General features: G+C 43.8%; 1 protein-coding gene across 5 annotated transcripts in view; it reads right to left on the bottom strand.

Moving 5' to 3' along the window:
• The window catches only part of LOC138821547 (phosphatidylinositol 4-phosphate 5-kinase type-1 alpha), a 52,249-nt gene extending 32,611 nt beyond the window's left edge, over positions 1-19,638 (bottom strand). For 2 of the 5 annotated variants that reach the window (XM_070013889.1, XM_070013890.1), the window contains exons 1-2: positions 19,158-19,638; positions 6,598-6,636 (exon numbers count right to left, since the gene is read on the bottom strand). In XM_070013889.1, the coding sequence (XP_069869990.1) occupies positions 6,598-6,636; positions 19,158-19,233 (115 nt within the window). In that variant the 5' untranslated portion in view covers positions 19,234-19,638. Of the gene's footprint in view, positions 1-6,397; positions 6,562-6,597; positions 6,637-19,157 lie in introns of those variants that run through there. The other 3 variants (XM_070013891.1, XM_070013892.1, XM_070013893.1) reach the window with 2 other exon arrangements.
• Between the last annotated feature and the right edge of the window lie 5,853 nt (positions 19,639-25,491).

Genomic DNA, 25,491 nt, shown 5'->3' with positions numbered 1-25,491 from the left:
GGTCTTGAACTCAGGCCCTGGCTGCTGTCCTTCAGCCTCTTGGTGCCCAAGGCCAGCCACTTGAGCCACACTGCTACTTCCAGGGTTTTTTTTTTAGTAGTTTATTGCAGATAAGATTCTCATGGGGACTTTTCTTCATCGGCTGGCTTCAAACCACAATCCTCAGATCTCTGAGTAGCTAGGATTACAGGCTTAACGTTAAGCCACCAGTGCCCATTTGAGTACTTCTAACATCATCTATTGGCCATACAAAATGGACAGCCAACAAGAACTGTATGTATTCTCCCATCACATATTAAATGATTTTGAGGACCATCTACTGGAAGTTCTCCACCCATGTTCTTTATAATACATAAGCTGATGGCTTGGCTATTAATGCTGCAGTAGGTCCCGGCTAGCTGGTTCTTACTGGTTTTTTAAACTTTTGGGGGGCGGGGAGGAGAGTACTGGGGATTGAACCCAATGTCTTTTTTTTTTTTGGGGGTCCGGTCATGGGGCCTGAACTCTGGGCCTGGGCGCTGTCCCTCAGCTCTTCAGCTCAAGGCTAGCGCTGTACCACTTGAGCCACAGCGCCACTTCCAGCTTTCTTTTTGCTTATGTGGTGCTGAGGAATCGAACCCAGGGCCTCAGGCATACAAGGCAAGCGTTCTACCACTGAGCCACCTTCCCAGCCCGAACCCAATGTCTTGTACATGCTAAGCATATGCTCTACCACCGAGCTACATATTCAGTTCCTTTCTTGGCTCAATATTTACACATCTCAGCCCAGTTTAACGCTGAGTTATTTCAGCTTTTTCCTCTATCAGGAACACACTACATTTCTCCTAATGATAACAATGTAACACTAAACTACTATGCTGATACATTTTTAGAAAGGTTCCCCCCCCCCTTTTTTTTTTTTTTTTTGGTGCTAGTCCTGGGTTTGAACTCAGGGTCTAGGCACTATCCCTGAGCTGCTTTTGGTCAAAGCTAGTGCTCTATCACTTGAGCCACAGCTCGGGTTCTGGCTTTCTTGTAGCTTATTGGAGATTAAGAGTCTTATGGACTTTCCTGTGTAGGCTGGCTGTGAACCACAATCCTCAGATCTCAGCCTTCTGAGTAGCTAGGATTACAGGCCTAAGCCACTGCTATCTGGCTAGGTTATTTCTTCTATGACCAAAGAACTTACATCTTTATAATTTTTTTTTTTTTTTTTTGCCAGTCCTTGGGCTTGCCTGGGCACTGTCCCCAAGCTTGTTTTGGCTCAAGGCTAACACTCTACCACTTGAGCCACAGCGCCACTTCCAGATTTTTCTGTTTATGTGGTACGAGGAATCAACCCAGGGCTACATGCACACTAGGCATACTAGGCAAGCACTCTACCACGCCACCTTCCTAGCCCTGTATATTTTAAAAGTACACAAATATTTCTCATTTAGGCGCTTAAAACAATACTATTAGGAGTAGGAGCTATTTCAATCAAGGACTTAAGAAACACATCTACCAGGCTGTGTACTATAAGGATTGAGATTCAAAGCCAGCCCAGGCAGGAAAATCTATGACACTCTTATCTCCATCCAATTGACCACCAAAAAGCTGAAAGCGGAGCTGTGGCTTAAGTGGTACAACACTAGCCTTGAGCAAAAAAGATCAGTGACAGCACCAGGCCCTGAGCTTAGCCCCAATACTAGGATGAAAGGATGGATACAAGGACATACTAACACAAATCAGGTAACATTTTTTCATGGATCAGAGTGTCATATAGAGCCAATCATGGCAATTTAGATCTTCTGCAGAAAGAATTCAAAAGACAAAAAGAGTGGGGGTGTATTCATTTTGGGAATTTTTTTTTTTAAAACTCTGGCCAAGATATGTAAGCTGATTAATTTTTTTATTTTTTGGTTAGTCCTGAGGCTTGAACATTGTGAACAGTATTTAGGGCCTGAATACTGTCCCTGAGCTTTTCTGCTCAAAGTTAGGATTCTACCACTTTGAGCCACAGCTCCACTGCCAGTTTCCTGGTAGTTAATTGGAGATAAAAAGTCTCACAAACTTTCCTGCCCAGGATGGCTTTGAACCTCCATCCTCAGATCTCAGCCTAGTAAGCAGCTAGGATTAAAGGTGTAAGCCACCAGCAACAGGCCTTGGTTGATTTTTAAAAGTAGCTGGAATAACAAAGAAACTAGAATGCCCTAAAACAAATCAAATAAATCATAAACCTCAAATTGCCAAAGGATAATAAAACATTTTTTTCCCTTTAAGATAGCTCTTTCCCTTGGGACAAGGAAATCTATTTTTTATTCTCATTGATAGAGGATTAAGAATACTTGGCCATTTCTATGTTGCTTTGTATGTCCTCCTCCCACCCATACTTTCACTGTATTTGATATTGGTATAATTTGTGGAGGGGAAGGGAAAAAAACAAATCGTTTAACTAGGGATACAGGTGGACCCACTGCAACAATGAGATGTACGAGTCGTTATGTCGAAAAACGAACTTAACAACTTTGGTGGGGGCTGGGGGAGGATTGGGTGGGGGGAGGGGAGGAGTATGGGAAGGGATGGGAAAGGGAAACAACGAGGAGGCAACAATGCTTGATAAGAAATGTACTCGTTATCTTGCCCATGTAATTTGTAACTCCTCTGTACGGTATTCTCACAATAAAAAAAAAAAAAATTTTAGCCAGAGGTCAGGCACTGGCAACTCATACTTGTACTCCTAGCTACTCAGAAGGCTGAGATCTGAGGATCGTGAAAATCTATTAGATGCTTATCTCCAATTAATTACCAAAATGAAGGAAGCAGAGCTGTGGCTCAAGTTATAAAGCTCAAGTCCTGTGTTCAAGATCCAGAACAAGCACACACACAAAAATACTTAGCCAGGTACAGGTGGCTCCTATCTGATATTCTAGCTACTTGGGAGGCTAAGAATGAGAGGATCACAGTTTGAGGCCAGTTGAAGCAGAAAAGTTTGTGAGACTCTCAACCCATAGCTAGGTACAGTGGCATGACTTTCTCATCCTAAACTACAAGGAAAGCTAAGATTGGGAGGACTGCAGTTCCAGGACATCTCAGTCAGGAAAGCCTATGAGACAACATTCCAATAGAAAAAAAGCTGAGTGTCATGGAAAACATATGTTATCCTAGCTATAATGGAAGCCTAAATAGGAGGACTAAGGTTCAGGAACACATCTAGGCAGGAAGCAAAAACAGCCAGACCAAGGTCAAGCCCATGGCTCACACTTAGTCCTAGCTACTCAGGAAGCTAAGATCTGATGAGCCTAGTTTGAAGTCAGCCTATGCAGAGAAATCCAAGAGACTCATTTCCAATTAACTAGCAAAAAGCTGAAAGTGGCGGTATGGCTCAACCAACTTTGATTGAAAAAGATAAGCAAAAATATGAGACTCTGAATTCAAGCCCTAGTTCAGACATAGCTAATGCAAAAAAAAAAAAAAAAAAGGGATGGAGACATGGCTCATAGTACAGTAGGTCTATCAAAGGCCAGGCCCTGAATTTAAACCTCCATATTGGCAAAAAGAAAAAAAAAAAAGTCAGCTCCTCTCAGTAAAAGTAATAACAACACTTAGTTCTTCTGGTAAGAGGCATCAATGTCGCTGACAAAAAAAGAAAAAAAAATACAAAATTACCTTTTTTTCAGTTAGACTGTCCTATTCTCAGACAATGTCAATATTCTACAAGAGCAGAAACTTGCCTTTCAAGCTTAATACTTTATTTGAAATGTTGTTTCATAGTTTTACAGATGTTAAGGTACTAGTGGTAGAAAATACTTTTCTATTTTTGTGATGGGGTCTTGCAGTGTTATCTAGGCTAGTCTCAAATTTGTGGGATCAAGTGATACCCAACTCAGCCTCCCAAGTAGATGGGACAAGGATTCATTAAGAGAGTAACATTATGGGTTAGGAGCGATGGGTGACAATGTTGTCAGGCACCTTGTATTCATATACTGTTTTGTAAAATGGGAACTTCTTTGTACATCTACTTAAATAAAAAAAATGTTTGGGCTGGGAAGGTGGCTCAGTAGTAGAGTGCTTGCCTTGCATGCATGAAGCCCTGGGTTCAATTCCTCAGCACCACATAAGCTGAAAAAGCTGGAAGTGGTACTGTGGCTCAAGTGGTAGAGCACTAGCCTTGAGCTGAAGAGCTGAGGGACAGTGCCCAGGCCCAGAGTTCTGGCCCCTGGACCAGCAAAAAAAAAAAAAAAAGTTTAAGAAAAGACTAACAATTTTAACAAAGAAAAAAGTCTATTCTCTGATTACAGTTTCTTAATGTATGACTATTTAAAAAGATAAGGTTTATCATCTGAATTTGTAATGGTTAAAACTGTACTTCTAATCAGGCACTGGTGGCTCATACCTGTAATCCTAGCTGCTCAGAAAACTGAGATCTGAGGGTAGATAAATCTGAGACTTTTGTCTCTGATTAACCAATGAGAGCAGAGTGGTAGCCATGTGAGAGCAAGAGATCCTGAGCTCAAGCAGTTCTACCAGGCATGGTGGAACACATCTATAATCTCAGCACTTGGAAGACAGAGGCAGAAGAATTTTAAGAGCAGCGCCCGCGCGCACACACACACACACACACACACACACACACACACACACACACACGCACACACGCATGCACGCACGCACGCACGCACGCACACGCAGTTCTAGCCAAGCATAGTGGAACACATCTATAATCTCAGCACTTCGAAGATAGAGGCAGGAGAATTTTAAGACCAGCCTGGGCTACATAAGACCCTGTCTCAAAAAGAGCATTTCTAACAGACAAATTCAAATTGTTGTCTACTGTTTTAGGCATCTTGTAATTAACCACTAAATTAGTTATCAGTTCTTGGCAAAAGTATAGGCATTAGTGTTTACAATAGTTTCTGACTAGGATATAGCTCCAATGGTAGAATACTAGTCTAACAAGCACAAGCAAAACAGAATCCAATCCCCAGAACTGAAAAAATAAAATAAAAATAAACTTTCCAAAATAGTTTCTGAAATCCGGGCACTGGTGGCTCAAGCCTGTAATCGTACTCAGGAGGCTGAGATCTGAAGACTGTAGTTCAAAGGCAGCCTGGACAGGAAAGTCCATGAGACTTAACCACCAAATTAACCATCAAAAAGCCAGAAGTAGGGCTGGGAAGGTGGCTCAGTGGTAGAGCGCTTGCCTGGCATGCCTGAGGCCCTGGGTTCAATTCCTCAGCATCACATAAGCAAAAAGAAAAAAGCCGGAAGTGGCATTGTGGCTCAAGTGGTAGAGCGCTAGCCTTGAGCTGAAGAGCTAAGGGATAGCACCCAGGCCCAGAGTTCAGGCCCCAAGACCAGACCCAAAAAAAAGCCAGAAGTAGAGCTGTGGCTTAAATAGTAAAGCACTATCCTTGAGGGGAAAAAAACAACTAAGGGACAGTGCCCAGGCCTTGAGTTCAGTTCAAGAACCAGGACTGGCATAAAAACAAAAACAAGTTTCTGAAAGAATCCTCAATAATTCCACATACTATGTACTATGCACAGCATTTTGTTGCCTTTTTTAGGAGGGCTAAAGAAAGCAAAGTCTCTTCAGTGCCCATTTTCTCCTTCACCAAGGACTGATCTCTGGTTCAGACAGAATCCATTCAGCAACAAATATTGACTGGTTAAAGTCACTTTAATTCACACAAAGACTGAGATTAGCAAGCAGGGAATGCTGAGGGTATAGCCAAGTGGTAGGGTGCTTGTCTATTCAGTAGGTAGGAATAAGACACCTCTGTCTGAATATGAGGCACAACATTTACTAAATAGGTAGCATTGGGCAGGTAGATTAAAAGTTCTCCAAGCCTTGGTTATTTCATCTACAAAAAGTAGAAATAGGGATCGGGTATGGCTCAGTGGTAGTATGTGTGTTCCTATGTTTGGGTTCAATCCCAGCATTGCAATTAATAAACAACAAACAGCCATTCAGCCAGTTAGATAGAAAACTCAAATGAACCTCCATAGGGTATTATAAGAATTAAGTAAGTTAAGTCATCTATTGATTTAACATGTACTAAACACTCTAAGTATTAGCAAGTACAATCATCATGAAATATGAAATCTCTGTAGTAGAATGGAAAATGTTAGGTGAAATGAGAAGTGTAACAGGGAAGAGCTGAGAGTAATTTGCTCAACAAAAGGAACTGTGAAAATGATACTATAGCATTCTATATTAAAATATATCTTTTAGCCTGGAGTAGGGGAGCAGGCCTGTAATCTCAGCTACTGATAGGTGGAGGCAAGATAATCTCAAGTGCTAGGCCAGTTTGGGCAAACAAAGCTTGTGTATGGATGTATGTGTGTGTGTATGCATATATATGTATATATATAAATATATATGTATTTATACACAAAAAGAGGGCTGGGAGCATGGTTCAAATAGTAGAGCACTTGCCTGGTATGCATTCTTGGGTTCAATCCCCAATACTAGGGGGAAAAAATGATAGCATCTTTTGCACAGCTATAGTTATACGCCTGTATGGCCTTCTCAGAAGACCACTACAAAAAAATGTGTATTCATTCAGAGAGGAGAGCTGGCTGTCAGTTACTGCAAGGAGCTCATGCTTCTACAGCACAGATACACATCAGATCTACCTCTCTTACGGTTGACCCCACAGCACAGAAACTTGAAACCTAATGAGGAAAAACAGAGAGTTATCACTTACTTCTATTGTTCTACTTGCTTACAGCAGAATAAGATTAAAAGCACACAGCATGGTGCTACCACCATACTATGAAATGTAACATTATTTTTTATTATTTCTAGGTAAACATCCAAAACAAAGAAAAAGCAGCTCTATCCCAATAGTAGTCATAAACCAGACTTGTACCTAAAGCACTTCACTCTCAAGTGAATTGCAACAGAGGCTTAATAAATGCATAGGATATTTACGTAGCATTTTATGTATAGTCAGTATAAATTATTAAGTACCATTATTGGAAAGAACCTAAGTGAACAAAAGGAGATCAGTGATATTAATCATAGTGTAGTTTAAAATGGAATACTATACTTGTAAATATATAAATAAAAATAATACCAGTACAGCCGGGTGCCAGTGGCTCATACCTGTAATCCTAGCTACTCAGGAGGCTGAGATCTGAGGATCACAGTTCAAAGCCAACCTGGGCAGGAAAGTCCATGAGACTCTTATCGCCAATAAACCACTATATAACTGGAAGTGGCACTGTGGCTCAAGTGGTAGAGCGCCCACCTTGAGCTGAAGACTACAGGGACAGTCCCCAAGCCCAGAGTTCAAGCCCCACGGCCAAAAAATATATACAATAATAATAATACCATTACTTTAAAATTTACTTCCTTTTTTCTTTCTTTCTTACTTAAATTTATTGTCTATAAGGCTGGCTCTTTACCACTGGAACCAAAGCTACACTTCCAGCTTTTAACTGGAGATAAGTCTCAAAAAGGGGTTGGGAATGTGGCTTAGCTTAGTAGAGTGCTTGCCTAGCATGCATGAAGACCGGGCTTGATTCCTCAGTACCACATAATCAGAAAAAGCGGGAAGTGATGCTGTGGCTCAAGTGGTAGAGTGCTAGCCTTGAGCAAAAGAAGTTCAGGACCAGTGCCTAGGACCTGAGTTCACCCCCCCAGGACTGGCAAAAAAAAAAGACATGACAGGTGCCAGTAGTTCATGCCTGTAACCCTAACAACTCAAGAGGATGAAATCTGAGGATCATGGTTCAAAGCCAGCCAGGGCAGGAAAGTCCATGAGTCTTCTATCTCCAATTAACTACCAGAAAACTGTAAGTGGAGCTGTGACTCAAAGTGCTCAAGTGCTAGCTTTGAGCAGAAAAGCTCAGGACAGCACTCAGGGCGAGTTCAAGCTCAACCAACAAAAAAAGGCATGACAGGGCTGGGAAGCTGGCTCAGTGGTAGAGCGCTTGCCTTGCATGCCTGAAGCCCTGGGTTTGATTCCTCAGCACCACATAAGCAAAAAGAAAAAAGCCGGAAGTGGCGCTGTGGCTCAGGTGGTAGGGCACTAGCCTTGAGCTGAAGAGCTGAGGGATAGTGTTCAGGCCCAGAGTTCAGGCCCCACAACCGGACCAAAAAAAAAAAAAAAAAAGGCATGACATACCTTTTGTAAAACATTTATCTATGAATTTGTGTGTACTTATTTATGAAAGACCCCCGACCACCAATATAACCACCTCCAGATGATGGTATTAGGTTAATTTTGTAATTTTAAATGTGTTTTTCCTCAACTTCATAGTTTTTTTGGTGTGGTTTTTTGTTTTTGTTTTTGTTTTTGCCAGTCCCGGGGCTTGAACTCAGCCTCTGGGTACCGTGACTGAGCTTTTTTTACTCAAGGCTAGAGCTCTACCACTTGAGTCACAGTGCCACTTCTGGCTTTTTCTGTTTATGTGGTACTGAGGAACGAACACAAGGCTTCATGTATGCTAGGCAAGCACTATACCACTAAACCATCTTCCTAGCCCATCTACATAGCTTTTGTAACAAACATTTTATTGTCTATGTTATATAATAAAAAGGAGCAAAAGAAAAGGAAGAAGGTAACATAAGGATGGCTTTGTTTTATAATCTGTTTTATAATCCATAATTCCCAGTACACTATTCAACAGCGCCTCCAAACCACTATCACTCCCCACACACAAACTAACTCAAAGCTCATTATGAAAATGTACTGCTGATGTGAAGACAAGCAAGAAGGAAAAAGAAGTGAAGACAATGCAATCTCCAGGCACAATCTTGAGGTTAAAATAAGCATGTTCTGCATGTCTAGGCCCCCCCCCTTTTTTTTTTGGTCGGTTGTGGGACCTGAACTCTGGGCCTGGACGCTGTCCCTCAGCTCTTCAGCTCAAGGCTAGCATTCTACCACTTGAGCAACAGCGCCACTTCTGGTTTTTTCTGCTTATATGGTGCTGAGGAATTGAACCCAGGGCCTCATGTATGCAAGGCAAACATTCTACCACTGAGCCAACTTCCCAGCCTAGGCCCTCTTAACTACACATTATTTTAGGATGCTTATACAACCTATAAAAAGCAGATGATAAGAGATTCTTTAAAAAAAAATTGAAGTGGGCTGGGAAGGTGACTTAGTGGTAGAGCGCTTGCCTTGCATGCATGAGGCTCTTGGTTTGATTCCTCAGCACCACATAAGCAGGAAAAAGCCGAAAGTGGCACTGTGGCTCAAGTGGTAGAGCGCTAGCCTTGAGCTGAAGAGCTCAGGGATAGCACCCAGGCCCAGAGTTCAGGCCCCATGACCACCACCACCACCACCACCAACAACAACAACAAAAAATAGAAGCAGGCCAGGGGCCAGTGGCTCACACCTGGCTGAAATCTCATTATCACGGTTCAAAGCCAGCCCAGACAGGAAAGTCTGTGAGACTCTTATCTCCAATAAACCACTTGAAAACCAGAAGTGGTGCTGTAGCTCAAGCGGTACAGTGCTCGCTTTGAGCTGAAGAGCTCTGGGACAGTGCCCAAGCCCAGAGCTCAAGCCCCATGACAGACCAAAATAAAAAAAAAATAATTAAAAGAAAAAGCATATCCCTCGAGTATCAATGGTCTAAAACAAAACAGGAATACCTAATTTTGGCATCACTCATGAATAGCAAGACCTGAAAAAAAAAACTTTTTAAGCTAGCTTTTAAATTATGAAAATTGGGCTGGGAAGGTGGCTCAGTGGTAGAGCGCTTGCCTTGCATGCTCGAGGCCCTGGGTTCGATTCCTTAGCACCACATAAGCAAAAAGAAAAAAGCCGGGGGGGGGGGGGAGGGGGGAGGCTGGGAAGGGATGTGAAGGGTAAACCAAAGGAGGAGGCTGCAATGCTTGGTAAGAAATGTACGCATTGGGCTGGGAAGGTGGCTCAGTGGTAAAGTGCTTGCCTTGCATGCATGAGGCCCTGGGTTCGATTCCTCAGCACCACATAAACAGAAAAAGCCGGAAGTGGCGCTGTGGCTCAGGTGGTAGAGCGCTAGCCTTGAGCTGAAGAGCTAAGGGACAGCACCCAGGCCCAGAGTTCAGGCCCCATTACCGGACCCAAAAAAAAAAAAAAAAAGAAATGTACGCATTATCCTGCCCATGTAATTGTAACTCCTCTGTACAGTATGTTCACAAATAAAATAAAATAAAATTTAAAAAAAAAAAAGAAAAAAGCCGGAAGTGGTGCTGTGGCTTAAATGGTAGAGTGCTAGCCTTGAGCTGAAGAGCTGAGGGACAGCACCCAGGCCCAGAGTTCAGGCCCCACAACCGGACCCAAAAAAAAAAAAAGAAAAAGAAAATTGTCAGGCGCTAGGGGCTGTTTGAAGCCAATACAGGCAGGAAAGTCCATGAGACTCTTACTTCCAATTAACCACTAAAAAAAGTTACAAGAGCAGCTGTGGCTCAAGCCTTTAACATGAAAGCGCAGGAAACAGCACCTAGGCCTGATTTCAAGCTGCTGGACCTGCACAAATGAAAAATAAATTATGAAAATAAAGTAGGAAATTAATGCTACTAAAACAATTTCAGAACCACTGAACCAGTCAATCCTTGCTGAAAGACAAAGATGAATCATCATACTGTGTCACAGAAAATTTTTCTGGGCAACTCTGTACCAGTTTTAGGGAAGCATTCCTCTTTGGTCCCCGGCCCCACCTTATCTTGTTTGTAGAGAAAAGGGTAGTGGAAGGGCTGGTTTCTAGTCACTTGGCAAAACACCACTGAGATTCTCTATAAGTCTGCTTGTTATTTCTAACTCATTGGAGAGTAAAGTTCACTATTGAGAGGTATTAGAAAACTATCAAGAAAAGAAAATCACCAACATAATCCAGGGAAATGAGCCAGATCAATTAAACAATGGTATCTTCAGTGAATAGCTCTGAAATGAGTTGGGTCCTGCCATCCCCACCATCACCCCCCAGAGCATGTGGAACAAAAGTTGGTCTTAATAGCAGAGCCTCTCCCTGAACTTTCAGAGCAGAAGCATTTCCGTGGGAGATGAGATGACATCATTCACCAGATGAGAAACTAAGAGGCAGTGTGTCACTGATTTCAATGTTTGAAATACACATATAATTTGGAGACGCCAGAGGCTAGCCGGATATGCATTCCTCTCAGACAACTGGAGTTTTGCCTGAACAGGTCAGAGAGAAGCAATCTGAGAGGCTCAATTTAATCATGTACCAACACTACTACATAATATATCCATAATTCCTACATAGCACAAAAAGATCATCCTCCTTCTTAATAGCAAATTGCTAACTCTGAGGAAACTTTTTTGATAAGACTACAAGCCAGAGATTTTTTTTTAAAGCAAAACCACCTGCAACAAAATAAAACAAAAACAAAAACAAGCTGGGTGTGGTAGCCCAAACCTATAATCCCAGCACTCAGGGAGCAGAGGCAGGTTTATGAGCTCCAGGCCAACCTGGTCTATATAGTGATAATTTGTCTCAAAAAAAATAAAGGAAATAAAGTCAGGTACAGTGGCTCATACCTGTGATCCTAGCTACTGGGAAGGCAGAAATGGAAGGAACTGAAGTTTGTAGCCAGCCAGGACAAATGTTCACAAGACCCTATCTCAACTAATAAAAAGAGCATAAAGGCATACATATTACCTCAGCTGCAAAGTAGGTATAAATATAATGACTGGGGTCCAGGCCAGCTGATTGTTACATGAACTCAAGATCCTACTCAAAAATAGTAAAAGCTGGAGTGTGGTTAAAGTGGTAGTACACCTGCCTGGCAAGCACAGGCACTGAGTTAAAACTCTACTACTATTTATTAAAAAAAAAAAAAAAAAAAAGAGCTGGGCACTGGTGGCTCACACCTGTAATCCTGGCTAATCAGGAGGATGAAATCTGAGGATAATGGTTCAAAGTTAGCCAGGCAGTAAAGTCTGTGAGACTTTTTTTTTTTTTGGTCAGTCATGGGGCTTGAGCTCTGGGCCTGGGCGCTGTCTCTCAGCTCTTCAGCTCAAGGCCAGTTTTCTACCACTTGAGCCACAGCACCACTTCCGGTTTTCTAGTGGTTTATTGGAGATAAGAAGGTGGCTCAGTGGTAGAGCGCTTGCCTTGCATGCATGAGGCCTAGGTTCCATTCCTCAGCACCACATAAGCAAAAAGAAAAAAGCTGGAAGTGGTGCTGTGACTCAAATGGTAGAGGGCTAGCCTCGAGCTGAAGAGCTGAGGGACAGTGTCCAGGCCCAGAGTTCAGGCCCCACAACCGGACCCAAAAACAAACAAACAAACAAAAAAAGAGTCTCCCAGACTTTCTCGGGCTGGCTTTGAGCCATGATCCGCAGATCTTAGCCTCCGGAGTAGCTAGGATTATAGGCGTGAACCACCGAAGCCCGGCAGCAAAACTCTTATTTCCAATTAACCACCAGAAAATCAGAAGTAGCAATGTGGTTCAAATAGTAGAGGACTACCCTTAAGCACAAATAGGTTCAGAGACAGTTCCCAGGCCCAAAGTTCAATACCCATGACCGACAAAAAAATAAATAAATAATAAGCTAGCCATGTGCTCAGCTATTTGAATCAATTTCTCTGGCCCTAGTTAACTTGGAAATAACCGAAAAACCATTCAATTATACCCCTAGAGGTAGAAGGCACAGGATGTTCTTTAAATGAAAATACTCAAAAATGTGTTAGAAATGTTAACACATCCTATAACAAGTATCTCTGAACAGGCCTGGTAAGGTAGCTCAGTGGTAGAATGCTTGCCTTGCATGCATGAGGCCCTGGGTTCGATTCCTCAGCACCATATAAGCAAAAATAATAAAGCTGGAAGTGGCGCTATGGTCAAGTGGTAGAGCACTAGCCTTGAGCTGAAGAGCTGAGCGGCTGAAGAGCTGAGGGACAGCTCCCAGGCCCAGAGTTCAGGCCCCACACCTGGACCTCCCCCAAAATAAATAAATAAATAAATAAACTATACAACTTGTGGCTTCAGCTGGAAATGTGGTTTAGTGGTAGAGTGCTTGCCTAGATGCATAAAGCCCATTTTATAAACACATATGCTTCAATCCTGTGTGTTCTGGGCTTTCTTTCCCTCAGCATCCAATAGGGAAAAGTCAGGAAAGTTACCCCAAAATTATTTGTGTTCCTTGCAACAATCATACAAATAAAGGGTAACTATTTCAAAATTTTCTCATATAAGGCAGAAGAAGCTACAGGTTGATGATCATCTAAGGTTTTAAGTGCTTTTCCTTCAGGGAGTCACATGGGATTTTATCACAGAGCTCTTATTTCAGGGGAACAGTGTACATCTTAGTATCTTAACTTCCTTTCCAACCCCTCTACTAACTTCAAATAAAGACTTGAAAACAAACTTTTCTAGTAAAAAGCAGACTGACTTGAATTTCTAGCTGTTGATGTCTTATAAGACATTAAATTAAATGCAGCAGTGGTACCCAGTAGACAATAAGTCAAAAATAAACTATACGGGGCTGAGAAGGTAGCTCAGTGGTAGAGCGCTTGCTTGCATGCATGAGGCCCTGGGCTGATTCCTCAGCACCACATAAGCAAAAATAATAAAGCTGGAAGTGGCGCTATGGTCAAGTGGTAGAGCACTAGCCTTGAGCTGAAGAGCTGAGCAGCTGAAGAGCTGAGGGACAGCTCCCAGGCCCAGAGTTCAGGCCCCACACCTGGACCTCCTCCAAAATAAATAAATAAATAAATAAACTATACAACTTGTGGGTGGGGACAGGAGGGAAAAACTGGGAGAGAGCAAGGAGGAAGGGGTAACATTGTCCAAAAAGAAAGTACCCTTTAGGGGCTGAGAAGATGGCTCAGTGGTAGAGTGCTTGCCTTGCATGCATGAGGCCCTGGGTTCAATTCCTCAGCACCACATAAACAGAAAAAGCCAAAAGTAGCGCTGTGGCTCAAGTGGTAGAAGGCTACCTTGAGCTGAAGAGCTGAGGGACAGCGCCCAGGCCCAGAGTTCAGGCCCTACAACCGGCAAAAAAAAAAAGTACCCTTTACCATAATAACAAAAAAAAATTTAAGAAGGTAAAGATAAGGGTAATTGGCTCTCTGAACACTGACTGGACAGATGGTCACATTATCAACAATATCTTATCAGGGCTGATTTTTAATAAGCGTTGCTATTGTCCAAATAATAAAGATGGAGCTTTAAGAAAGGAAGGGAGCCAGGCGCCTGTGGCTCATGCCCGTAATCCTAGCTACTCAGAAGGCTGAGAGATGAGGATCACAGTTCAAAGCCAGCCAGGCAGGAAAAGTCCATGAGACTCTTTATCTCCAATAAACCACTCAGAAAACTGGAAGTGGTGCTGTGGCTCAAGTGGTAGAGCGTTAGCCTTGAGCTGAAGAGCTGAGAGACAGCGCCCAGGCCCAGAGCTCAAGCCCCATGACAAAAAAAAAAAAAAAAAAGGAATAAATTCTCTTTACACACCAATAGTTGAGACCAGACAGCAAAATGCATCACATTCTACTAATAACCAAAGGATAAGGATAAGCACAAGATGACAGCTTCTGTTAAGATGACATTCATTTAGCCGGGCGCCCAGTGGCTCACACCTGTAATCCTAGCTACTCAGGAGGCTGAGAGCTGAGGATCATGGTTCAAAGCCAGCCCAGGCAGGAAAGTCTGTGAGACTTTTATCTCCAATAAACCACTAGAAAAACCGGAAGTGGTGCTATGGCTCAAGCAGTAGAGCGCTTGCCATGAAGAAAAGTAGAGGGATAGTGCCCAAGCCAGAGTTCAAGCCCCAGAACTGACCAAAAAAAAAAAAAAAAAAAAAGATATTCATTTAAAATTATCTCCCTCAAAAAAACAAATTGTAAAAACAGGGATACAGGAGGACCCATTGCAACAATGAGATGTACAAGTCGTTCGTTATGTCGAAAAATGAACTTTACAACTTTGGTGGGGGGGGCTAAAGGATACGAAGGGGAAACAAAGCAGGAGGCTACAATGCTTGATAAGAAATGTGCTCATTATCTTACCCACGTAATTGTAACCCCTCTGTACAGTATTTTCACAATAAAAATCTATTAAAAATAAAAAAAAAATTATCTCCCTCAGATCCAAACATGGAAACTATTCCAATGGGAAAAGATGTTAACATCACTTAGAGCTGATGATTTTTGTTCTGCTCTTTATTTCATTTGTCACCAGTATAAAAGACCAGCTCTAGCTGGTAAAACAATCTAAATAAGGAGTTTACTATTAGCAGGGAAGAACTACTCTCAATACCCTCTTTTCCCTAACCTGAACACCAGAAGAGATGAGCCTTTAGGGGCTGGGAAGGTGGCTCAGTGGTAGAGCACTTGCCTTGCATGCATGAGGCCCTGGGTTCAATTCCTCAGCACCACATAAGCAAAAAGAAAGAAGCTGGAAGTGGCGCTGTGGCTCAAGTGGTAGAGCATGTAGAGTGCTAGCCTTGAGCTGAAGAGCTGAGGGCAGCGCCCAGGCCCAGAGTTCAGGCCCCTTGAGCGGACCCAAAAAAAAAAAAGAGAGAGAGAGAGAGAGGAGCCTTTAAAGATTATGAATTGCTTATCTAAAATTATGTTTACCAATCTGTCCCTGAAACAAGACATTCTTTTTTTTTTTTTGTCCGACATGGGGCTTGAACTCTAGACCTGGGCGCTGTCCTTGAGCTCTCCAGCTCAAAGCTAGCGCTATACCACTTGAGCCACAGTGCCACTTCTGGTTTTCTGGTGGTTAATTGGAGATCAGTCACAGACTTTCCTGTCCAGGCTGGCTTTGAACCACGATCCTCAGATCTCAGCCTCCTGAGTAGCTAGGATTACAGGCATGAGCCACTGGCGCCCGGCTTCCACCTAAGTTTTCGTGAAACTGACAAGAACAAGGTTCTCTGGCAGTGTTGAAAATAGGTATAAAATGAGAATTTCCATGCCTATAATCCTAGCTACTCAGGAGGCTGAGATCTGAGCATTATGGTTCAAAGCCAGCCCAGGCAGGAAAGTTCGTGAGACTCATCTCCAATAAACCGCTAGAAAACTGGAAGTGTTACTGTAGCTCAAGGGATTGAGCGCTCGCCTTGAGCTGAAGAGCACAAGGACAGCGCCCAAGCCGAGTTCAAACCCCACGACCGACCAAAAAAAAAAACTTAGGTGGAGTTCAGGTAAATATCTAATAAATTGGTTTTAGGATGGCTGAAACACAAACATACCTTGATTTTTTTTTAGCCTTTAGCAAATTAGGAGATCATAAACCATAATTTACACTTCCCAATTTTGTAATCCTTCAGTTACCACCCAGAGAAGTATTCTTCTCTGATCACAAAACAATTTCTTGTCTTTTCCTGAATCTCAAACATTTTATCCTCTTCAAAAACATATCATTGATGGGGCTGGGAAGGTGGCTCAGGGGTAGAGCACTTGCCTTGCAATGCATGAGGCCCTGAGTTCGATTCCTCAGCACCACGTAAGCAAAAAGAAAAAAGCCGGAAGTGGCACTGTGACTCAAGTGGTAGAGCGCTAGCCTTGAGCTGAAGAGCTGAGGGACAGCACCCAGGCCCAGAGTTCAGGCCCCTGACAACCGGACCCAAAAACAAACAAACAACAACAACAACAAAATCATTGAAAGGAAAAATTCTATTAAATTCACCAAGCCTGAATTTAAGGGAACATATACACACAAAATGCCAAAACAGCGGGGTGCTGGTTGCTCACACCTGTAATCCTTCCTACTCAGGAGGCTGAGATCTGAGGATCACTATTCAAAGCCAAGCCCAGGCAAGAAAGTCCAAGAAACTCTTATCTCCGATTAACCACCAGAAAACTGGAAGTGGCTCTGTGGCTCAAGTATTAAGAGTGCTAGCCTTGAACTGAAGAGCTAAGGTACAGCGCCCAGGCCCAGAGTTCAAGCCCCACGACAATAAAAATAAATAAATAAATAAATGGAATGTGGATTAGGGGTAGAGTGCTTGCTTAGCATCCATGAAGCCCTGGGTTTCATTCCTCAGTACCACATAAACAGAAAAACCGGAAATGGCACTGTGACTCAAATGTAGAGCACTAGCCATGAGCAAAAAGAAGCTCAGGGATAGTGCCCAGGCCCTGAGTTCAAGTCCCACAACTGGCCAAAAAAAATAAATAACGCCAAAATGCTTTCAGGTGTATTTATTTATTTTTTTTTCTCGGTCGTGGGGCTTGAACTCTGGGCCTGGGCGCTGTCCCTCAGCTCTTCAGCTCAAGGCGAGCGCTCTACCACTTGAGCTACAGCGCCGCTTCCGGTTTTCTGGTGGTTTATTGGAGATAGGAGTCTCACGGTCTCTCCTGCCCGGGCTGGCTTTGAACCGCGATCCTCAGATCTCAGCCTCCTGAGTAGCTAGGATTACAGGCGTGAGCCACCAGCGCCCGGCTTTCAGGTGTATTTATAACCAGAATATTTCTTAACACGACTAATTCAGTATGTATGCGCCAAAAAAAGAGATGGGAAAGAAAAGTTTTTATTTACTTTTAAGACTTTCTTTCTTTCTTTTTTTTTTCTTTTGGTCAGTCATGGGGCTTGAATTCTGGGCCTGGGCACTGTCCCTCAGCTTTTCTGCTCAAGGCTAGCAGTCTACCACTGAGCCTGATTTCTAACACAGGGACTATCTGACTTGAGAGTTGAGAAACTTACTTAAGGAACACATACACATACATACATATACATACACATACACACATACACACACACATTCTTTCTAGGTTGAGGAAAATGGGGAGAAGGTTTTAAGAAGCTACTGTATTAAAAACAAAACTGTCACTTGTACTTTTCCTTGTTTAGGCTTAGAATGAAACATGATTTGTTCTGGCCCACTACTGCTTTTTTATTTTTTGTGTCAGGGACTTCCTAGGTAACTCTGACTAGCCTTTAACCCATGAAGCTCCTGCCCTTCAGGAATCCTGATTGCTGGGATTATAAACATATGCCACCTCCTCCTCCTCTAATGCTTTTTATAGGAAAGGCAAAAATCACCTTTCCAACAAACTAAAAATAGATGTACATAAATAAAACTGCGGCTTATGAAGAAGGTATCCATGACTATGTATTCTCTCATCTAATCTGGAGAGTTCAAGGCAGAACTCTCTTATTAAGCCAATTCAAAACGGCAAGATTGCAATCCCAGACCTAAGGAAATGTCAAACTCTCAAAGCATCCAACAGCTCCTTTTCACAGTGTAAAGCCAACAGGCACTGTGGATCCCCAGATATTTCTGACAGAAGCTCTAGAACAGTTTCTGACTCACACACACCAACACGCATTTTCCCTCCTACACACAATCTGTTGCTTTTCTTGTGGGCCTTGCTTCAACCCTCCCCTAATCTTCATTAGTTTCCAATTCTGAGCTATCCTGAGCTTCCTATTCTCCAAGTTCCAATTTCTTTAAACGTTCCTTCCAGTTTATTTCTTATTATGTAAGACTCAGCCACAGCAGTCAGAACCTTCCCCACCCCAATCATTCTTTTTTCCTGATACCTAACTCCAAACATCACTGCTCTACCTGCCAGTCAAGGCTCCATTTCTCACTGCATTTTAAGAGTCTTTTGGCCTACACTCCCCCACGTTCCTTCGGCTCGCTTCTCAAACTTGCCTGGCTTTCCAAAGCTGAGCAGGCTAGAGACCCCCGGGGGGGGGGGTCATCAAAGGAGCTGTTGGGTGTGTAAGCATGTGCGCGCGCTCCCGCTCCCCCGCGCCGCGCGTGGGAGGAGGGGGGTCCAGCGAGAAAGAATGACGCAGTTGGGGGGGAGTCTCCGAACGGAAAAACCGCTCCAACAACTCCCACTCCCAACCCTCAAAAGCACCCCCCGAACTCCTCAATTCCTTCAGGTCCCACGATTTCTTCAACACTTCGACCCACTTCACGCCACCATCATCAACTCCTCCTTTACCTGCCTCTCACACCAAGTAGCCCCCTTCTTTCAGTAGAGCCTCCACTGAGTGGCTCTCCTCCCTGGTTTGCCTCCCACCCGCCCCCAACTTTCGTTCTCCATCCCTCCTCAAGGCAACGTTTCTGATCGTTTCCCCCTGATCACCGTCTCACCCCGGCCCGCTCAGAAATCCCTGCAGCTTGAAGAAAGTCTAGCCTTCTTCGAGCTCGTTCCCCGATCATTCCCACAGGTGCCCCCCTCAGGTCCAGCTCTTTCTCCCACCGCACAGTTCCCTCGCCAGCCCGCTGCCAGCACCACCACCACCCCTTCCCCCAAGCCCCAGGCAAACTTACCTGAGGTCGAGGAAGACACCCCAGGATCAAAGGCTGGAAACCCGGCCGACGACGGCCCAGAGGAGGCTGTCGCCATCTTGGCAGCCCCCTCCCTCCCTCTCAGCCGGCTCGCTCCCGTTCACTCGGGCTCTTCCTCTTCTCGGAATCAAATGTTCCCCACGTCTCCCCACAGAACCCGCGTCCCGCGGGCCACCCTCCCGCCCCCTCCGGGGCCTCTCCCAGACACGTCGGGCTGGCTCCGAGACCCGCTCAGGGCCGCACCATTCGCCGGGATGTGTGGGGGGGGAGCTCCCGGCGCGCACTCCCTCCGCAACTTGAACCGCTCTCCACACAAGCTGTTTTCTCCTTCCAGAACAGTGTTAGGGGTCCCCCGGGCTTCCAGGACCCGGCGTCGGAGTTAAACCTCACCAAAAGGAAGAACGAAGCACCCAGAAGTCCAAGAGAAGAGCCCCCTCCCCCACCTTCCCAGTCAGCTCCAGTTTATTGCCCAACCCCGCCGCTCCGCTCAGAGTGGCTAAGGAAATTCCAGCATTGCGCATGCGCCCGACTTCCTCAGGGGGTTCCTTTCGCTTCACCGGGGGAGGAAAAACGGAGCCAATCCGCAGGCTGCCGTTGGTCACGTGATACGGATCGCCCCCCCCCCCCCCCGCTAACGAATCCCCAGGTGGAAGACAAGCGCTCCGCGGCCCTCTCCTACGGTGGCTCGGTAGGTCATTTTCGTTGCGGCTCTTTGAAAGAGCCGGTTCCTTCACACCTTGACCTGCCAAGAAAGAACGCCAAACCGAAGAACTGTTGTCAAGGCAGAGACGTTAAGCGATCGAAAACCACAAAATATGACATGTCACCCAGCACTCTTCCCAGCCCTTTTCCTGTTTCTATTACCTTGTTTACTGTTTAGTCTGACGTGGATGCATATTTTACCTCCGAATGACATTAGATATAGATCTATGTTTGTGTCAAACACAAATGCTAGGCACAGTACAGGGACAGAGCAGTACATATTTGATACATGAATCAACAAAAATGAAATAGGCATATCCTTGAAAGAGCTGACAACAGGGATCATGGAAGATCAGACCTTCCCTTCATCCGAAGTCCTTATCACGACTGTCAATTATCTAAGTTCCAAAGTTCATGGGAAAAAATGATAATAAAAAAGTTCATGGAAATAATACACAGAAGTCTCGTCTCCCATTCTACTACCTCTGGTGAATTTTAACAACATATCCTGAAGGTTTATGAACCTTGGTGGGATCTGAAGACCTGTCTCTAAACTAAGATTCTGGAGAGTAAGGACTATGTCTGCTTCGTTCTTTTATCTCCAATTCCTCTCGACTTTACACAGAGTAAGTGCTAAATAGTAACTTGTGGAATGAATAAATGAAGAGAATTTTTACTTCCGTTTTGCAGCCCCCAAAGTGTTCTGGTTACCTTTTATTGAGAATTTTTTTCTGAGTCCTCAAAGGAAAATAGGTCCTAAATATCCATAACATTTCCCACCTTAGCGTTCTGCCTTTCCTTCAAGACCTAAAATAATTGTTTCTTTGCTGCCACCTGCTGGACTATTTGGTACTATTTTGGCACTATTGAGTGCTTTTTGGGGGTGCTGAGGAGACAAATTTCAACCTGTACCCTAATTTTGCGACAGTAGTAACTATGTGGTATTGAAGGATTTTTTGGTGGTCTATATCTATGTTGCCATTCAGACCGAACAGCACAGAAGCTGGACAGGTATTCCATTCGGTAAATAAATGTGTTGAATACTTATTTCCAGAAATAATTTCCCAAGTTACTTTAAAAATTGGCCTGGTTGGACTGGGAAGGTGGCTTGCTGGTAGAGTGCTTGCCTAGCATGCATGAAGCCCTAGGTTCAATTCCTCAGTACCACATAAACAGATAAAGCCAGAAGTGATGCTATGGCTCAAGTGGTAGAGTGCTAGCCTTGAGCAGAAAATCTCACCAACAGCACCCAGGCCCTGAATTCAAGTCCCATGACCAACCAAAAAATATTGGCATGGTTAAAGGCAAAAGTGTTTCTAATTTCAAAACTGGGACTAGACTAATAAATCCCTGAATAACTTAAGGCAGTCAAACAGGGGAATCTTCTACCTGGGGACTGATGTGTGAATTTGATGGCAGCTCTCTTAAAAGAAGAAATGTTGGTTTTGTAGCTTTTTGGGAGATCACTATTTCTATCTGTTGTACTAAAAAAAAAAAAGAGAGAGAAAAGATTACTATTACACTTACCACCTCATCTTCAATTTGTTTATATGCTTGTCTCCCTCAGAAGACTGAACTCCAAAGCAAAGATGACATTTCAACTATTTTCACATCAAGCATCTAGACTAGTACTTGGCACTTGTCTCCTCAACATGTGAATGAATGAAGGTAAAATTAAAATAGTCCAGTTAGGAGTGGGACATAGTAATATATGCCTGTAGTCCCAGCTACTCAGGAGGCTAAGGCAGGAGAATCATGTAGTACAGTCCAGCCTAGGCAACAGATAAAATAGCAAAAACTTGTCTGAAAAAATAAGTAAACAAAAAAGGAGTTAGAGATGTTTAAGAAGGTGTCTCCATCTTTTGCTCCTGAATCTTGTCTCTGCCTTCACACCCACTTAATCCCTAGGGTGTCTCATGAGTCATGTAGATACTCTTCCCCAGTAACATTCCTGGCATAGCAGCACTGGGGTGATGTGGCAGGGTGTGGAAGCAGGGGCAGAGCAGGATGTCTTGGCTTGGTGCCCTGAGGAAATAGGAAAGGGAGTTCACCAATACATACTTTGAGAAGGAAGGTAATATAGTTGCATGAAAACAGGGTCATACATTTAGACTTGAGAACACTTAGAGCACTGTTCCAAACTGGGAATATACTGAAATTATACAGCATTTGCCTCTGATAGTACAATGCCCCAAGTTTGAGCCCCAGTATTTATTTATTTTTATTTTTGGTTGGTCATGGGGCTTGAACTGTGGGCCTGTATGTTGTCCCTCAGCTCAAGGAGAGTGCTCTACCACTTGACCTACAGCGCCACTTCCGATTTTCTAGCGGTTTTATTGGAGATAGGAGACTCACGGTCTTTCCTTCCCCGGGCTGGCTTTGAACCACGATCCTCAGATCTCAGCCTCCTGAGTAGCTAGGATTACAGGCGTGAGCCACAAGCGCCCAGCCCCCAGTATTTTTTTTTTAAGCAGCCTTCAATAAGTTTTAGAAGGAAGTGGTGCTGTGGCTCAAGTGGTAGAGCGCTCACCTTGAACTGAAGAGCTGAAGGACAGCGCCCAAGCCCAGAGTTCAAGCCCCACAACAGACCAAAAAAAAAAAAAAAAAGTTTTAGAATTCAGGTCCTAATGGCTCACACCTGTAATCCTAGCTACTCAGGAGGCTAGGATTTGAGGAGTCAGGTTTGAAAGCCTGGGCAGAAAAGTGCACAGGATTCTTTCTCCAAATAAGCAGGAATGAAGAAGCTGGACTGAAGATGTTGCTCAAGTGGCAGAGTGCCAGCGATGAGTAAAAAAAGCCAAGCAAGATCACCAGGTCCTGAATCCAAGCCCCAGTTTGGTGGGGGTGGCGGGGTGGAGAGGGAGAAAAAGTTTTAGAACAGCCTTTAAAGGCAGAATAAGGAGCTAGAAACCACAAAATCCATGCAGAGGCAAGAATAATGTGAGGGACCCAGGAGTGAGAGCACATGTCTGTAACAGTACTCCAGAGGCAGAGGCAGGAAGATTATACATTTGAGGCTAGCCAGACTATGGAGGCTATGTCTCTTTTTTTGGGGGGGGGTCCTGTCGTGGGGCCTGAAATCTGGGCCTGGGCGCTGTCCCTCAGTTCTTCAGCTTAAGGCTAGCGCTTTACCACTTTGAGCCACAGCGCCACTTCTGGCTTTTTTCTTTTTGCTTATGTGGTGCTGAGGAATCGAACCAGGGCCTCATGCATGCAAGGCAAGTGCTCTACCACTGAGCCACCTTCCCAGCCCCTGGAGGAGGCTATGTCTCAAAAGAACAAGAGCATGAGTACTTCATTCATTAATTCATTTAATTAACATGATTTAGTTCCAGCTATACACTAGGCACTGAAAGTTTTTAGTACACAAAGATGAAAATAGAATCCCTGCCCTGGCTGAGGATGTAAGAGCCTTTGCCCTATTTGTGAGGCCTTGAGTTCAATCCCCAGCACTACAAAATAATAAAAATAACAACAATCATAATAATACACTCAGCCATTCCTGTTTTACATGCCTGTAAAACCAGATGCATAACAAGTTGAAGGGTAGCTTGTTCTACATAAAAACAAAAACAAAAAACTAGTAGATTAATAAGGATGAGACAGACATATTACAATGTCTTACATGAGAATGAAATGTAACTAGTCACTGGTGGCTCACACCTGTAATCCTAGCTACTCAAGAGCCTGAAATCTGATGATAGTGCTTCAAAGCCACCCTGGGCAGGAAAATCCATGAGATTCTTATCTCTAATTAACTACAAAAGGGCTAGGAAGGTGGCTCAGTGGTAAAGTGATTGCCTTGCATGCTTGAGGCCCTGCGTTCAGTTCAATTCCTCAGCACCACATAAGCAAAAAAAGCTGGAAGTGGAGCTGTGGCTCAAGTGGTAGAGCGCTCACCTTGAGGTGAAAAGCTGAGGGACAGTACCTAGGCCTAGGGGTCAGGCCCCATGACCAACAACAACAAAAAAAACCACCAAAAACAATTAACTACAAAAGAGCCAGAAATGGTGGTATAGTTCAAAGCAGTAGAGCACTATCCTTGAGTACAAAAGCTCAGGTATAGAGCCCAGGCCCTGAGTTCAAGGCCCAGGACTGGCAAAAAAAAAAAAAAATGTGATATGTAACATCACAGAGTGTATATAACTCTATAGTTTGTTAACTATAGATCCAGAATTAAAAATGGGAATAGAAGTTAACATAGTCTTAGCCTAGCCTAGCACTGGTGACTCAAGCCTGCAGTCCTAGCTACTTGGTAGGCTGAGGTCTAAGGATCTCAGTTTGAAGGCAACTTAAGCAGGAAAGTCCATGAGACTCATCTTCAATTAACCACCAGAAACCAGAAGTGACATTGTGGCTCAGAGTGATAGAGCACTAGTCTTGAGTGGAAAAAAAAATAAAAAACAAAAAACAACATCTCAGGGACAGTGTCTGGGCCCTGAGTTCAAGCCTCATGACCCCATCCCCTCCAAAAAAAAAAAGCAAGCAAGAAGTTAGCAGTCTTGACAGTACCATAGACTATTTGAGATTGGAACTATTCTAGAGAAATCTAGGACACATGATTTCAGGAAGACTTCACTGTCCTGTAAAAGTAGAGCTTTGCCAGATAGAAAAGAAAAGACTTCTAAGAAGGAAAAAACTGGTGGCATGACAGAATTGGATGATAGGGGGCAAGACCCTGAAATAAAATGATGTGTCAAGAGATAAATTAGAAAGACTGGGAGGGGCTAAATTATGAAAGATCTTGAATGTCACATTAATAGTAGTTATCATCTATGAAACATTTACTATGCACTTACTAAACACTTTTTTTTTTTTTTTGGTCCAGTCGTGGGCCTGAACTCTGGGCCTGGGCGCTGTCCCTCAGCTCTTCAGCTCAAGGTAGCCTTCTACCACTTGAGCCACAGCGCTACTTCTGGCTTTTTCTGCTTATGTGGTGCTGAGGAATTGAACCCAGGGCCTCATGCATGCAAGGCAAGCACTCTACCACTGAGCCATCTTCTCAGACCCTAAAGGGTACTTTCTTTTTGGACAATGTTACCCCTTCCTCCTTGCTCTCTCCCAGTTTTTCCCTCCTGTCCCCACCCACAAGTTGTATAATTTATTTATTTATTTATTTATTTTGGGGGAGGTCCAGGTGTGGGGCCTGAACTCTGGGCCTGGGAGCTGTCCCTCAGCTCTTCAGCCACTCAGCTCTTCAGCTCAAGGCTAGTGCTCTACCACTTGACCATAGCGTCACTTCCAGCTTTATTATTTTTGCTTATGTGGTGCTGAGGAATCAGCCCAGGGCCTCATGCATGCAAGGCAAGCGCTCTACCACTGAGCTACCTTCTCAGCCCCGTATAGTTTATTTTTGACTTATTGTCTACTGGGTACCACTGCTGCATTTAATTTAATGTCTTATAAAGACATCAACAGCTAGAAATCCAAGTCAGTCTGCTTTTTACTAGAAAAGTTTGTTTTCAAGTCTTTATTTGAAATTAGTATAGAGGGGTTGGAAAGGAAGTTAAGATACTAAGATATACACTGTTCCCCTGAAATAAGAGCTTTGTGATAAAATCCCATGTGACTCCCTGAAGGAAAAGCACTTGAAACCTTAGATGATCATCAACCT

Source organism: Dipodomys merriami, unplaced genomic scaffold (assembly GCF_024711535.1).
Source record: "Dipodomys merriami isolate MVZ:Mamm:240054 unplaced genomic scaffold, mDipMer1.0.p SCAF_92, whole genome shotgun sequence".
NCBI classification, from domain to species: Eukaryota; Metazoa; Chordata; class Mammalia; order Rodentia; family Heteromyidae; genus Dipodomys; species Dipodomys merriami.
The sequence above is the reverse complement of the archived record's forward strand: the minus strand, read 5'-3'. Positions and strand labels throughout refer to the sequence as shown.